The 15,254-nt window shown below is 47.2% G+C and overlaps 1 protein-coding gene and 1 long non-coding RNA gene across 2 annotated transcripts in view; one reads left to right on the forward strand and one right to left on the reverse strand.

Annotated features, from left to right (window-relative positions):
* Positions 1-5,217: 5,217 nt before the first annotated feature.
* Positions 5,218-5,802, forward strand: LOC135389450 (piggyBac transposable element-derived protein 4-like). The gene has a single exon (XM_064619498.1). It carries the CDS (start codon positions 5,218-5,220, stop codon positions 5,800-5,802), a length of 585 nt encoding a protein of 194 aa, XP_064475568.1.
* A 3,675-nt stretch (positions 5,803-9,477) lies between these two features.
* Positions 9,478-15,254, reverse strand: part of LOC135387061 (uncharacterized) — a 191,439-nt gene continuing 185,662 nt past the window's right edge. The window contains exon 6 of the long non-coding RNA XR_010420818.1: positions 9,478-9,517. This is a non-coding gene — a long non-coding RNA (uncharacterized LOC135387061). The remainder of the gene's footprint in view (positions 9,518-15,254) is intronic.

Here is a 15,254-nt window from a genome sequence, read left to right on the forward strand (position 1 = left end):
TTCTTTCGAATGTTTTTCCCAAACAGCTGGTGAGTGCAATGGGCCTGTAGCTGGTGGGATTTGACGCTTCTTTGCCAGGTTTGAGAAGTGGAATTACAGTTGCTACCTTCCATGCTGTTGGCATCTGCCCCTTATCCCAGACTTTGTTGAAGAAGTTTAGAAGACACCCTTTGGATTCCTCTGATAAGTGGGTGATCATGGAATAGGCGACCCTGTCTGGACCAGGTGCACTGACCTTCACTGATGACATTGCTCGCTGGAGCTCTACCATAGTGAAAGGCTGGTTGTATGCATAATTTTCGCCACCCAGAGTTGAAATGACTCTTTTCTGCACGGTTCTTTACAGACAAGAACGTTTTGCTGTAATGTGCAGAACTGGAAACATTTTGGAAATGTTCACCTAGGAGGTCCGCCTGTTCGTCTAAACTCTGACATGGAACACCATTGACTTGAAGGAGAGGAATGGAGAAACTCTAGCAGTCTCCTTTAATTTTCCGAAGCCTATCCCATACTTTCTTTGATGGGGTTCCATGTGTTAAAGAAGAAACAAAGTTGTGCCAAGAAGACCTTTTTGCTTGCTTTCGTGTCCACCTTGCTTTGGCACGTGCTTTTTTGAAGGCAAGAAGATTCTGTGATGTGGGGTATCTACGAAAGGTACCCCAGGCACGATTCTGTTCCTTTCTAGTCTTTGCGCAATCGTCAGTCCACCAAGGTTTTGGACGCTTGGGGAGCCGACCTTTGCTCTTTGCAAACCACGAGTGTCAGCCCGACAGACGCGGCCTAGAGTTCGACAGGGCTTACAAAGTGCGACCTCTGATCACTCAATGTAACGAGGCGTTTCAAGCGGCACTAGCCCCTACAAAGCGGCAGTCTATAGACGAGCACATGATCAAATTCAAAGGGCACAACACCATAAAACAATATATAAAAAATAAGCCTATCCGCTGGGGGTTCAAGATGTGGTGCCGCTGTGACTCTGAAACCGGATACCTTTTTCAGTGTGACATGTGATAATGGGTCTGTGGAAGATTGTTTGGCGGCATCTATGATTGTGCTTGTAACTAAAGTGTTTGCCTCTTCGACTGACATGTGTTCAAAAGAAGAGGACTGGAGTTTGACTTCCCTTTGGAATAAGCTCCAGTCGGCCTGAGCTAGTTTCCATCGGGGTGGTCGTGTTGTGAGTGTATTTGTAGCACCACACAATTTCACGATAACAGGAAAGTGGTCACTCCCTCGTGGATTTTGTTCAACTGCCCAGTCTAAACTGGTAAACAGCGAGGGACTGCACAGCGAGATATCTAGAGAAGAAAAGCTTTGTGTCGCTGCATTAACGTAAGTAGCTTGTCCCGTGTTGAGCAAGCAAATTGACCTTGACATCAAAACGCTTTCCAGCATTTTCCCTCTGACGTCTCACCTTCTGCTGCCCCGCAGGGGGCTGTGAGCATTCAGGTCCCCAAGAATAAGGAAAGGTTGAGGCAGCTGGTCACAAAGATGCTCAAAGTCTCTTTGGTGGATTACTACTGAAGGGGGCAGGTACAATGAACACACTGTAATGACCCTGCCGAGGCATATTTGTACAGCTACAGCCTCAAGGTCTGTAACAAGTGGAACAGAATTGGAAGGAATGGACTGCGGAGTAATCAGAGCCACACCCCCAGATGAACGTGAGGTGTTCGTACGATCTTTCGAAAAACATTATATTTTCGAAATGGGTTTATACTTTGCTTGTTCAAGTATAGTTGCATGTCTCTTGCAAACAGAAACAGACATCTTTATACTTTTCAAGAAGGTCATGTATGTCATCTATGTTGGTAAAGAGGCCTCGACAGTTCCATTGTAGAAGGACCTGTCCCATGAAAAGGATTGTGGTTAAGAAAAACAAAGAGACTTTGACCATTATGTGCATTTAAGGAGGCAGCACCCTTGGTGGGGGCTGTTTTTGCTGGTCCGTGGGTCTGTTGCCTCTGCCTCTACCACTTGATCTTTCGTGTTTCTCTTTTGATTGCGAGAAATTGCCTGGGAGGCTCGAAGACGACTTCTGTGAAGCACGGTCTTCGTCGTCGAGCTCCATGTTAACAACAGGTACTTGGGATGGATCTTTGAGCAATCCATCCCAGACGGATGCCGTGCAAGCAACCTCAGCTGAGGCCGCTGCAGGCATGGGGGAAGTAATGGAAACAGAAGGAGATACTTCCGTATCTCCATCCCTCTGGGGGGGGGGGGGGAGTGTAGGGTGGAGGCCCAGCAGTTTGGGTCTCCACGGACCTCCTCTGTGGTGCCACTCCCCTACGCACCACTTCGGAGAAAGTGCCCTTTTTCCTGAACTCTGCTTGCGCCTTTGCGTCTTTGTACGAGATATTTTGCTCTGCCTTGATTCTAAGGATTTCTTTTTCATCTTTCCATCGGGGACATGACCTGGAGTAGACAGGGTGGTCACCTTTACAATTTGCACACCGCACTTGATTTCGGCAGGATCCTGCTGGGTGACCTGTACCAGAGCATTTGGGACATGTTTCCTGTCCACGGCAGACCTGAGACCCGTGCCCGAAGCGTTGACACTTGAAACAACGCCGCGGATTAGCGACATAGGGTCGCACGTGGCAGTTGAGGTAACCAGCCTTGATGATTGTAGGAAGCTTGTGTAGTTCAAATGATAAAACAATGTGCTTTGTTGAGATTTCTTTACCGTCCCGACGCATCACTATTCGCTTTGCTACCACGACACCCTCTTCCCGCAGGCCTTCCTCAATCTCAGAGTCGGTGCACTCGAGAAGCTCAATTTCCCTGACAATGTTGAGGTTTCTGTGTTTTGCAAGGGACACCGCTATGTCCCGAATTTTCCTGACAGCTTGGAGGGCCGAGCTTTGCTCCCTGGTTTGAACCTCGATTTGAAGGTCCCCAGATGACAGTTTTTTTGCAGTGTAGGTCTTTCCAATTGATTTTTCTATTTCCCTGCCAATGACAAACGGTGATATCTTAGAGAGTTGTTCAGCCTCGTCTTCAGAATGGAGTACCAGGAATTTCGGAAACCATGGTTCTGGAGATAGGTTGAATGAGTTTACTGGTGCTTCGGTGCAGCGCCGCTTATGGCGCTGATCATGTTTTTTTGAACGTGAAGTATCCATACAAAGAAAGATGTGGTTCGGTGCAGCAGGTGTCGCCCACCATCGAGCCCAACGAGGGAACGTGCCCCACACGCTAAGACTTGCCTCTGCACTATACCCTAGTGCAGCTTCTGGAGTATGAAAGACTGCCCAAGGTTGACCCTTGCCGCCAAAGAAGGTGAAAAGAGGAAAACGAGAGAAAGAAGGAGACCAAGGAAGAGAAAGTAATGAAAAGGGAGATGGCGACTAGCTGAATAATCCTGGCCGGGTCTTCCAGGACCACCCGACTATGGGAAGCAGGGCCCAAAGCGGTGTGTTGCTTTCCCGGAGGGGCCCCGAAGGGTCCTAAACAACCTCCGGGTCCACTCAACCGCCAGGATCCCCTTTTCCCCAGACACGGGAAAGCCACGCACAGCTATATGTGGGGGTCTCCCTCCTGCGGCGACCCAACCGTGAGTGCAGGAGGGGGCTACTGCGGCTGCTGCCGGGCGATGGGGGCGCCAAGTTCCCGACGCCGGGAGCTATCTACAGGTGTGAGCGATGAGATGGTCCAGGATGAGAGAGGAGGCATTATGATCTTTGTTGTCGTTGCGCCACTAAACTCCTAATCATCACCATCATCATCATGAGAGAGGATGGTGACCGCTATCTACAAATATGAGCGATGAGAGATTTACATGATGATCGAGTTGGGTGACAAAGGCTAAAAGCGGAGCAATGCTGAACATCTATATCTGACTAAGTAACCCACACATGGTCAATGATTGGATGACATTATCAAACGGCACAAGAGGAGTGTCACCCAGTAGAAGGGCTGGGTGGAGTGGGACATGGTCTCTGTAGAATGCGGTGAAATACTGTTGGCATTGGTGTTTTATTTAGTTTTATTGTAGTTTTATTTATTTGATTTTTTTGTCCTGTGATGCTCAAGCTGTACACTTTTATCTTAACCCTTTGACGTACATGGGACAAATACGTCCACGGGCTTTAAACTGAATTATTTAAGAAAACTGCCACCTATACGTCGTCACGCAGCCTCTGGGCGGAAGGCGGAACCTAGGTTTTTCGAAATAAGGCACCTAGTCTGGCAACGCTGTTGCAAAACGCGCGCAAAACGAAGAAGAAGCGGCTAAGAATCTGACCAAGTTCTCTGCTGAGCAGTAAGTACGTTTTTCTTTTTTTTACAATTACCCTTGCATAACCATCAAAGAACGGTTAGAATATAAAGATAAACCATCGAAAAATAGCCACATTATAATAGCGAGACGATCAGTGTCGTCTAACACAGATTCGTCGATGAGTTCATGGCATGGGACACATGTGTCCCTGTGTGCCGGGAGGGAGAACTGTCACGTATTGTTGCACCCGAAGTGTATAGTCTCTCCGCTCGTTACGATTTCGTGGACAGAAGCTCCCAATGCTTCCGTTCATATTGTATTTCAACGTGTTCATCGCAGTTTGCTGGGGGTTCATAAACGTCATCTTTCTTTTTGCACAGCAGGATGTCCGTGAAACGACGGAAGTTCCTGGTTTCAGATAAAGAAATTTGCCAATTTTTATTTGCGGACGACAGTGATGATGAGACCGCTCTCCAGCTAGACGACGAAAATATTGGGTTTTTAGAAACTGATATTGGTAATGGCATCGAAGAAATTGATATCGAGCATCCAGAAAAGAGCACTGCATCAGACTCGCCTAAAAAACGAAGCAGGCCGACTGTATCTCATGAGTCTTCACATGGCACGGTCGAGACAATGGGCGGGAGAGGTGGTAAGACAGTTATCTGGAAAAGATTCCACAAGTCACGAAGATTCTCAAGTGAGCATAGCGTCCAGTACGGAGAGGTCCTCTGTATTCCGAAGTCGGAAGCGAGTAATGTTACACCCTTGCAAGTCTTTTCTGCAGTGATGAATTTCGACAAGCTGGTGTCAGACGTTTTAGCAAAGGAAACCATTCCGTACTGCGAACAGAAGGGGAGCCTTTTCAAAACTTCTGGTGATGAGATGAGGCCTTCCTGGGAATGAACCTAGTTATGAGTTACCACGTTTTGCCGGCACTGATGAATTACTGGTCGACTCTGCCTGATCTGGGTGTTGCATACTTTTCGTATGTTATGCCACTTCACCGCTTTGAGCAAATCAGGGGTGCCCTCCACTTTGCAAACCACGAGTGTCAGCCCGACAGACGCGACCCAGAGTTCGACAGGGCTTACAAAGTGCGACCTCTGATCACTCAATGTAACGAGACGTTTCAAGCGGCACTAGCCCCTACAAAGCGGCAGTCTATAGACGAGCACATGATCAAATTCAAAGGGCACAACACCATAAAACAATATATAAAAAATAAGCCTATCCGCTGGGGGTTGAAGATGTGGTGCCGCTGTGACTCTGAAACCGGATACCTTTTTCAGTGTGACATGTACACGGGGAAGAAACCGGAAGGCATGGAGATGGGACTTCGTGAATCTGTCGTGGTCCAGCTCACTAGTACCCTCGAGGGCCTCGGATGCGAATTCTTTTTCGACAATTTCTTCAATTCCCCGGCCCTCCAGCTTCAACTTTCTGAACGAGACATAAAGGCGTGTGGTACTGTACATGCCAATCGAAAGGGTATGCCGAAAGCATTTCCCAGTGACAAAGACATGAAACGAGGGGACATAGCATCTTTCTCCGCTGATGGCATTTGTTGCGTCAAATGAATGGACAACCATGCAGTTCTAATGCTTTCGAACTTCATTTCTCCTGTGGAGACCGTCACGGTGCAGCGGCGATGCGCGGGTACAAAGGAAAAAAATGTTGACGTTTGTTGTCCCCTGGACATGAGCGAATACAATAAGGGAATGGGTGGGGTTGACCTCATGGATCAAAAGGCAGTGACGTATGAAGTGGACAGACGATCAAGATTGAAGTACTACCTACGGGTGTTTTTGACCTGCTTGACATTGGCGTCAACAATGGTTACATTGTCTACAGCAAGATTCAAAGCGAGAAACCTAGCCTTCCCCCGCTTACCTCGCTAGAGTTCAGACAAGCTGTGGCGCGCTCTCTCGTTGGGAACTTTTCCGGACGTTATCGCAGTACAGCGAGCATGTGCAGACCCAAAAGCGCAGTCAGATACTCACAAGGCCAGCACCAACGTGCCACCAAATGGCCAAGGCATCCGCACGAAAGCGTTGTGTAAACTGTGCGAAATCAAGGGTGGAAAATCGCACCGTGAACTACTGCACAGCCTGCGACGTCCACCTGTGTTTTACTACGCCGAGGAACTGCTTTATCGAGTTTCATAACGGAGGAAAGCACTAGCGCCAACTATGAGATGTTTTACTGTTCACGTACATAGGGACACATATATCCCAGCAAATAACTGTTTATGAACAAAGAGATTCATTTTGTTTGATGTAGTTTCGTCATCTAGAAGCCTCAAATGAACAGGAAAACACGCTAGAACTATTTTTCCTTCGCCCGTTATCTTGTGTACCTGAGAGGGTTAACTGAGTCACTATACTTTCACTAGTCACACGTCACTAGTATCTTTCTTGGCATTGTCTTGGCGCATTATGGCCTTCGTCGCTCGTGCGCCAGGAAGGACGCGAATCATCATCATCATCCTAATTCCCTTAATAATAATCACATTTTGCATGTGCGTTTGCTGAATGACCAAGATACATCATGGCTGTGGGTATTTTTCCTCACATTGCCCTAAAAAATGGGGGCAGGGGTTGTCTTATACACGGGATCGACCTGTGTCATTCTGTTTCTTGAAGTTTATTGAAATATTCATTGAAGTCCGTTGTTTGTATTACTGCGTTGAGGTGATTCGTCGATATGTTTGCCTCCGGATATCGAAGAGGAACATGATTTCACAAACAACGACCTGGGAAATGAAACCAACAAATTTCGTCTACAAAAGTCCTCCACAGGAGATCAAGCGAAATCGTGAATTGGTTGAAGCTGAATTGGGTAACTGAGCTTTGCGAAAACAGCCATCATCAGCCTCAACGTCAGCTAGGGTAAGCTAGAATAAGGTCAACGATCGACTTAGTGTGAAATCTCCTGGCCTCCAACATCGGACCGGGCGCGACGAGCTGTAAACACTCTAGCTCAACTTTCGAACTTTCGGGGAAGCAGTGGTGTCCACCACCAAACGCTTGCTAAATGACATTTCGCGAGCGGCAGAGGACCAATATGGAGCACCCCCAGCTGGAGATTTCTTCTGTACGACGTGGGAACTGGGGGATACACTGTGTTGAGTAACGGTCTCAAGAATACCACGGAAGTGTTCCGGTAGTCTGAACTAAAACACGCTCACCTTCGGTTGTTTTAAAGATAGCTCACTTGGACTTGTCAAAGGCTCTCGTCGTTTGGACGTTAGTCCGTCAGGATCTAGTTTCCACTATGAGGATATAATTTGTATGTCTTAGCGAACTTGCACATCCACCTCTGTGCCCGTTATTCCTTCAGGGTTTGGGCAAATCGCTCACATGCTACCTAACGGTGGTTCGTAACAATATGGAACCGGATTTGATTTCAACCCCCGAATCATGAAGCAACTCAGCCAAAAGGTATCTGCCAAGAAAGACATAGGAGGTATTATTGTTGCTGCTGTGCTGTCTGTTGGCCTTTCCATGTGTTTGTTTGGTAGGCGCGGACCTCTGTAGCCGCGTTAGTTTATCGCATAGCTGTTTTACCTTCGTTGTTTTATCGTTTTCGTTGATTGGAAGGTAGGGTAGAGGAAGAGTTGCCTGGTTTTGGGCAAGGATATGTTTTGTTAGGCTTTCTTACACCCCGTCTTTTTGTTTCCTCCCACATGGAGGCCGACTGATGATAAACAGGTACCAGTATCATCAGGCACTATACGATTAGGCCTAGGGAACATGCAGCACGCCGCCCACAGAGTACTTTTGTACCTGCGCGCGGGGGCGTTGTCAGACCCTGCTGTTATGACTGTCCTGTGTGACTGAGTTTAGCACACTAATGAAGGAGCGGCTTCGTGCCGGGTTGGCCATGCCACCGCAGGCACAAGCGCCAACACGGTTTAATGCGCCAGTACCACCCTGTTCGTGGTGCACGGACAAGGAATATCTCTCTTAGGTGAAGCCTACCCCTCCCGAACCGCAACGCGTCTTACAGTACCAACTATCAGCCGACAAACTGAGTAAACAGCTGCGTGCAGCGGTCCTGAAATTAAAAGCTAGTCATGCGGGCGGTTTGAGAAGGAGACGCTTTTGCTCCGTTTGGTTTTTCTGTTTGGAATAACATTCAGGATGAGACCCTAACATCGCTGTTACAATTTTGCTAGATATTACGTCGCCCTTACCGACATGGGGCTTATACCCCAGTCATGCCCCTGTCAGACGACACGATAAATGTCAGTTACGAAAATGGCATTTAGCTGAAGGGAGAGAGAGAGAGAGAGAGATTATGGTTTTAATGGCACAAAGGGCAACAAAGGCCATAGAGCGCCAAAACTACGCTAGCTACGCTTCAGCTAAAGGGCCTTTTGTGTCCATGCCAGACGACAAGTGAAATTACCTTTAGCGATAAGTGACATTTGGTGCTAAAGGAGGTTGCTAGCGGCCTTCAGAGCGCAAATGGCGAGCCTCGACAGCAGGTTCTACGCACGTATAACCTCAATACGGCAACGACGGGAACTCCTCTCTGCGCTGTGCCTGCCTTCGCCATGTTTCTCGCAGCCGTTGCGTCGTACTCGTAAACTTTGTGTGTTGGAAAGAGCGTTTGGTTGTCAGTGCCTGTCTGAATTGCGGTCCATTTCTGGTCGTACTCGTCTGTGTGTGACCGAGAGCAGTTATATGGAGAACACAACGGAAAAACGCGCCCGTGCTGCCCGTACGATGTGGACTGGCGACGAAACAATGGCCCTTGTGCGCGTGTGGAGTGAAAAGATAGATGATCTGAGGGGTCAGAAGCGAAACGCCGCAGTCTGCGAAAGAATGGTTCGAGAACTGGAGTCAGTCGTCATCCACAGGACGCGAAAGCAGGTCCACTCCAAAACAGAAAGCATGACGCAAGAGTTCAGGTAAGCATATATTTTCCATACAGTCACATACAGTGTAACTACATTGGTATAGTGGCAAAAACAAGTCATAATTTGCTTTTACAAAGCATTGGTACATGTTCATGCAGAACTCGGACGGACCTGTCGTCGCTTCGCGTTCACCATAATTCATCCTCTTATATTAGCCTCTGTGAAGTGGGGTGGGTCCTGTAGCTGCCGCGGGGAACATTCTATGTCATCATCAGTTCTCCTTCATTTATTGTTGTTGTTGTTGTCATGCAGCTTGTCAAATAATCTACACGTGTTCCCTTCCACAAAGCACAACAGATTGGGCACGGGCTCCGCAGGTGAAAAGTGGCCCTACTTCTGGGAATTAAAAAGGCTTCTGGGTTCCCTTCCTGCAAACAACCCAATACTGGCTCAAGTATAGTACTATACTTAGTACAACACTACAACAACATACAACACTATAGTACTTGTGCTCTCCTTCTTTCATAAACGTCCACAATAAGATTTTTTGCACAAGATTGTGTAATCTGTTACAAGAACCCCTACATAATGCTTATATTTTGCTGAATACTAGTTAATGATGCGACCATGAAACAGTAACAAACGCAAAGTCATGTCTTCTGCTCAGTGTGAGTCACATTGTCATTATATGTGCCTACTCTATTTGTAATTCCCTTGTTTCATGTCGTCATCTCGTTGGGCTGTGCATCTTTCTTGGCCGTCTCATGTTTTACGCACCCCAAGGAAAACAGATCACTTGGCTATTTCAAATTCGCACCAAGCCTTCTACCCAAAATTCTCATCTCACGTCACCAATATGTCTCATCTATTTGGAACCCGTACCAATATTATTTCATAGAAACGTTATGGGGTGTCCAAAACTTCCGTTCATCTGTTGCGAGAATCCTGTCACCAGCTGTGCTGTCTGAGGGTTTCCCTGGGTTTTCCGAAGATTTTCCAGACGAATGTCGGCCAAGTTCCCCCCCCCCCCAAGTCGACCCAGGACGGATACGAACCCCCCCCCCCTCTTGTAGCATAAGCTACGAGAGACAGGGAATGGACAACCGTCGAGCTCAGGGAACAGGAAAAGAAGTGTTTAATGGCGCGGCAGGAGCTGAGCTAGCGTATGCTCCCGCGCTTCGTCGTTATCGACTTCCTTGGCCACAGGCTCCCCCCTCAGTGACGAGGCCGGGAAGATGGTCACGGAACGTTGAAGCGTACCCGGCGGCGCCCACATGCCGCGGAAAGAGCCGTAGTTTGGGGAGCGGTGCTGCTGGCAGGAGGGGCTGTAGGGGCAATGTGCGCTGGCTTAACCCGGTCCAAAGAGAGTGTGTCCCGTTTGCCGTTGCGGTCGATGGAAATAGTCTTCGAAGTGCGTGATAGAACAGGGAAAGGGCCGTCGTAGGATGGCTCCAGAGGTCTGCGGGCGGCGTCACGCCGGACATAAACGTGTGTGCAGGTGCCAACGCCGGGTGGCGAATACTCTGGCCGTGCGGAGGAACATCGTGGCGGTGAAGGGCGCAAGGCCCGCATAGCGTGTCTCAGGCGGTCGACGAAGAGCTGAGGATCGAGGCCTGAAGAGTGTGACGGGGATGCGACCAGCTCACCGGGCAGACGTAGCGGTGTTCCGTATACCATCTCTGCCGGGGAGCAACCCATATCCTCCTTAAAAGCAGTACGGATGCCGAGGAGGACAAGGGGTAACCGTTCAAACCACAGCGGAGGGGTGCCTGTGGCCATGAGCGCTGATTTCAGGGAGCGATGGAATCTTTCCACCATGCCGTTGGAAGAAGGGTGGTAGGCCGTTGTTGTGTGATGAATGGTACCAAGGGAACGCAACAGGCTGGTGAAAAGAGCTGCCAAACTGCCCGCCGCGATCCGTTGTGACGCTAAGCGGCGCGCCGAAGCGGGAAACCCAGGCTTCTAGGAAGACTGCGGTGACGGAGTGCGCAGTGGCATCTACCATGGGAGTAGCCTCGGGCCAACGGGTGAAGCGATCAATCATGGTTAGCAGGTATCGGTGGCCTTGCGAGGAGGGCAGGGGACCAACGATGTCGACGTGGATCCGAGCAACAACAACAACTTTATTTTCGACCTTGGACAGTGGGGAGTTTCATCGCCACAGGCGATACTCTACCCCATTGCTGGATGGAATGGGGGGAATAAAATAACGAGCCCCTTCACAATACGCGTTTGTGGTCCGAGCAAAGCGTGCTTCAGGCAATGGGAAAACGGCCAAAGGGGTGAAAGTGTGACGTGTCACTTTGACGCGCTGGCATTGGTGGCAAGTCTTACACGAAGTTGAAATGTCCTTGTTCATCTCAGGCCAAACGTAGCAGTGGGAGATGAGGGCGCGTATGGCACGTGCACTGGGATGGGAGATGCTGTGGAGGGAATCAAACACGGCCTTGCGAAGAGAGTGAGGTACAAGGGGCCGCTGGCGCTTGGCGGATACGTTGCATATGATGTGGGTATTGCTGGAGGGCAACTGGACCTTGGAGAGCTTGAGGCTACCGGGGGAATCAAGTAGATGCTGAAACTCAGGGTCGGTCCGTTGTGCCTCCGCAATTTCCTCAGAGGACACGGTTGTTAAGTCGAAGGCGGGAACCGAACAGGAGAGGGCGTCGGCTGCACTGCAAAAGAAAACTGTAGCGTAAGCTAAAGTTAAAAAAATAGCAAATAAGCGATGTTTTCTTTTTTTGCTAGGGTGGAGGAGTCCTGGTACGTGGCAACACACACACATCAGCTATATTTGCTATTTCTGAAATAGTGTACCGTTTTTTTTTATGCCGTCATATTGTCTCCAACTACATTGTTGACCTTTAGCTCACGAGTAAATAACATCTGTCTCGATTCCTCCACATAATACGTGAAATGCAACATGGGACGGGTGCTGCAGAAGTTGATTATGCAGATACTGCAGAGGACCAATGCATGGCTGCCGCTGCAGACAGAGCAGATGGAGCTACTGGAATACAGAGAGGGACCAGCTCAAGGGAGGCAAGCTCAGGCAACAGCAGCGGTGCGCCGAGCTCCACAATAGAACGGGGGTTTACAGTAATAATTCTTTAAGAATAAATCCTTTAAGAAAAACTCTTTCAAAATATATTGTTTTACAATAAACCGCGTAAAATTCCCCGATAAGGAATCAACCGCGCAAAAATCCCTGCCCAAAACACAATCGCTCAAGAATCCACCATGAAAATATATTATTGGAAAATATGTCGTCACAAATAAACTGTATAAAAATATATCGTTAAGAATAAACTGTTTCAAAATATATTCTGTAGTCAAACACGACAGCGGAGTGATAGATGTGTATCTCTACGCAGAGGATAGCAGTAAGACGTTATATTGGTGGTTCTGCCCTTGTTTGCACTCACCCTCTACCTAGTGATCTGTCATGGCTGCCATATTTGTTCTGTGTGTGTGTTGTTGCTATGTTTTCCTGTCTAGTGTAGAAAAGCCTATGCATTATATGCATGTCCCGCGTTAACCTTTGCTGTTAATTACATTAGTTATATGCAATTCACTACCAAACCGCAGAGCCTGGAAGCTGCATATCAAAAGCTAGAGAAAAATCACCGCACTATTCTCCGAAAGTATAGGAAAGTGAAGGCAGAACTGGATGAGTTGCGTGACCCCAACTGGGCACTCCAAAAGGAGAACATCAGTCACAAGAGAAGTTGCAACAGTGGTTAGTATCATACTGAATTTTTCTCAAATGCACATGTATTCATCATTGTAAGGAATCGTGTGATTGATGTTCTAGAGTGCAGACAGAAGCAGCTTTCCGTCGTTGCAGCTGAGGACGAGGTTAGTGATATTGTTCTATACTTGTTAGCAGGCATTCACAGTTGTGAAGGCCTGGGGGGAGCAGATAAACAAGCTAGCCCTCTTGATATTTGGTGCACTGTCACTATGTATGAATAGATCCTGAAGTTTTAGGGCTTGACCCCATTTTTTCCCCAAATTTACCCCCAATTGAGGTTCGCGTGTTTTGGGTTAAATTATCACCCGCAAGGCTGCACCTCTACCTTTCATACTTGTAGAACTCCGGATAAATGGTACGCCAAACATTAATCCTGTAGTGATGCCCAATTTCTCCCCGAATTAAGTTTGATGATAATTTTGCTGCCCGAATTTGCATCAGTTGGGTGTATCCCGTTTGAAACCATTAAAAATAACCTTTCAAAAATAAACGCGTAAGTACCCACTGTTAAAAATATATCTCCCAGAACATACACTTAAAAATCAACGCATAAAAATAATCGCCGAAATATCCCCGTCTAAATAAAAACGCTAAGGAATCCCCGGTTAAGAATATGTCGTTAAAAATAAATCGTTTCAGAATCCACCCAAAATCAACCATACGGTTGCTACTGTCGCGTGGTATGGCCGCGAGTAAAATAGACAATCCGCTTCCACAAATAATCCCAAAGTCGGCGAATTTAATTGCACTCCTACCATGAGTATACGTACTTCATACATCGGACTTCCATTCTTTGTACGCATAGCAAGCGTACTTCATTTGAACGTCAGTTTAAAGTGAACTAAGAGCACACGGACGAAAGAATGAGCGCTCAACACTACCACAGTTCCCTTCGATGCTTTGTCAAGCGAAATAACTCGGGACATGCATATAATGCATAGTGTGAAGATGATCCCGATCACGCTCAGCCCCATCGCTCCCACCATCGCGCCGAGCCGCGCACAATTAATTCTCGTTTCGGAACTTCTTTTCCGAAACGGTTTTTCATAACTGTTTTTCAACGACTTTTTTTGTCCTTTCTCCACTAGAAAGGAAAACATAGCAACAACACACACACAACAAAATATGGCACCCATGACAGACCACTAGGTAGAGGGTGAGTGCTAACAAGAGCAAAATCCACCAATATAAGCTATGTCTTACCGCTATCATCTGTGTAGAGATACACATCTATCACTCCGCTGTCATGTTGGACAACAGGACATTTTTTTTACAGTTTATTTTTAATTATATATTTTTAAACAGTTTATTTGTGACGATATATTTTGCAACGATATATTTTCATTGTAGATTCTTGAGCGATTGTTTTTTCGGCGGGGATTTTTGTGCAGTTGATTCCTTATCGGGGAATTTTACGCAGTTTATTGTAAATAATATATTTTGGAAGAGTTTTTGTTAAAGAATTTATTCTTAAAGATTTATTAGTGTAACCCCCGCCTAAACTATCCCAAACTAACTAAAACTAACCCAACATAACATGGTTGAACCCGGCGCAAATTGCAATCAGTCTGCCTCCGTGCTAGATGGTGAGGGGATTTTGAAACAGTTTATTGTTGATGGTGGATTATTAAACGGTGATCTCTAAGCGGGGACCGTAAGCGGTTTATTTTAGGAGATATATTTTTAACCGTGTATTTTTTAAGCGGATTATTCTTGAATGTTTTATTCTTAAACGTTTATTCTTAATGGTGGATTTCAGGGACCCTCCCTTCACTCCTGTCATTGCAGCTACATATAGGCAACAATGTCACGATAGAATTGCCAGTATGGACCTCGCTCCAAGCTGCTTCGTCGCATGGCAAGTTCATCAAAAACGTGTGCTCAGCTATCTGGGGTGACGATGTCCTCCGCCACAGAAGCGTCAAGGGCCTGAAGTGCAACACTCAAACGACCATGAATATGTGCGGCAGAAGAATGAAAGGTCTGGCGAGAAGGCTGCACCAGTCACCGATAGGGCATTTAACCGCATCATTTGCGATAAAATTCAATACCTCAATAAGAAACAATAATTAATAGACACTTGTCATAGTCTTTGGACTTGAGTTTCTCTGGTCGTATCATATTGAACAAAAGATGCAGCATATATACTGTTACCAGATCTAGCAGTAGCAGAATTTGGCGGATCTGTTGTTTATAGCAGCATTCCCACAAAATATAGCAGGGATGCTGTTGAGTGTTGACAGCACAGCTACAGCAGAATTAACCTGAGCTGCCGTTTACAGCAGAACTCCAGCGAAACGTAGGAGGGACGCTGTTGACAGCAGAACAGCAGAAATAACCAGAGCTGTTGTTCACACCACAACTCCGTCAAAATGTAGCAGGGATGCTGTTGACAGCAGAACTACAGTAAAGTT

Source organism: Ornithodoros turicata, chromosome 3 (genome assembly GCF_037126465.1).
Source record: "Ornithodoros turicata isolate Travis chromosome 3, ASM3712646v1, whole genome shotgun sequence".
NCBI lineage: Eukaryota > Metazoa > Arthropoda > Arachnida > Ixodida > Argasidae > Ornithodoros > Ornithodoros turicata.

Bases quoted from the DNA above. Each gene is read 5' to 3' on its own strand.
- LOC135389450 (XM_064619498.1), top strand. From the start codon at position 5,218: ATGCCACTTCACCGCTTTGAGCAAATCAGGGGTGCCCTCCACTTTGCA.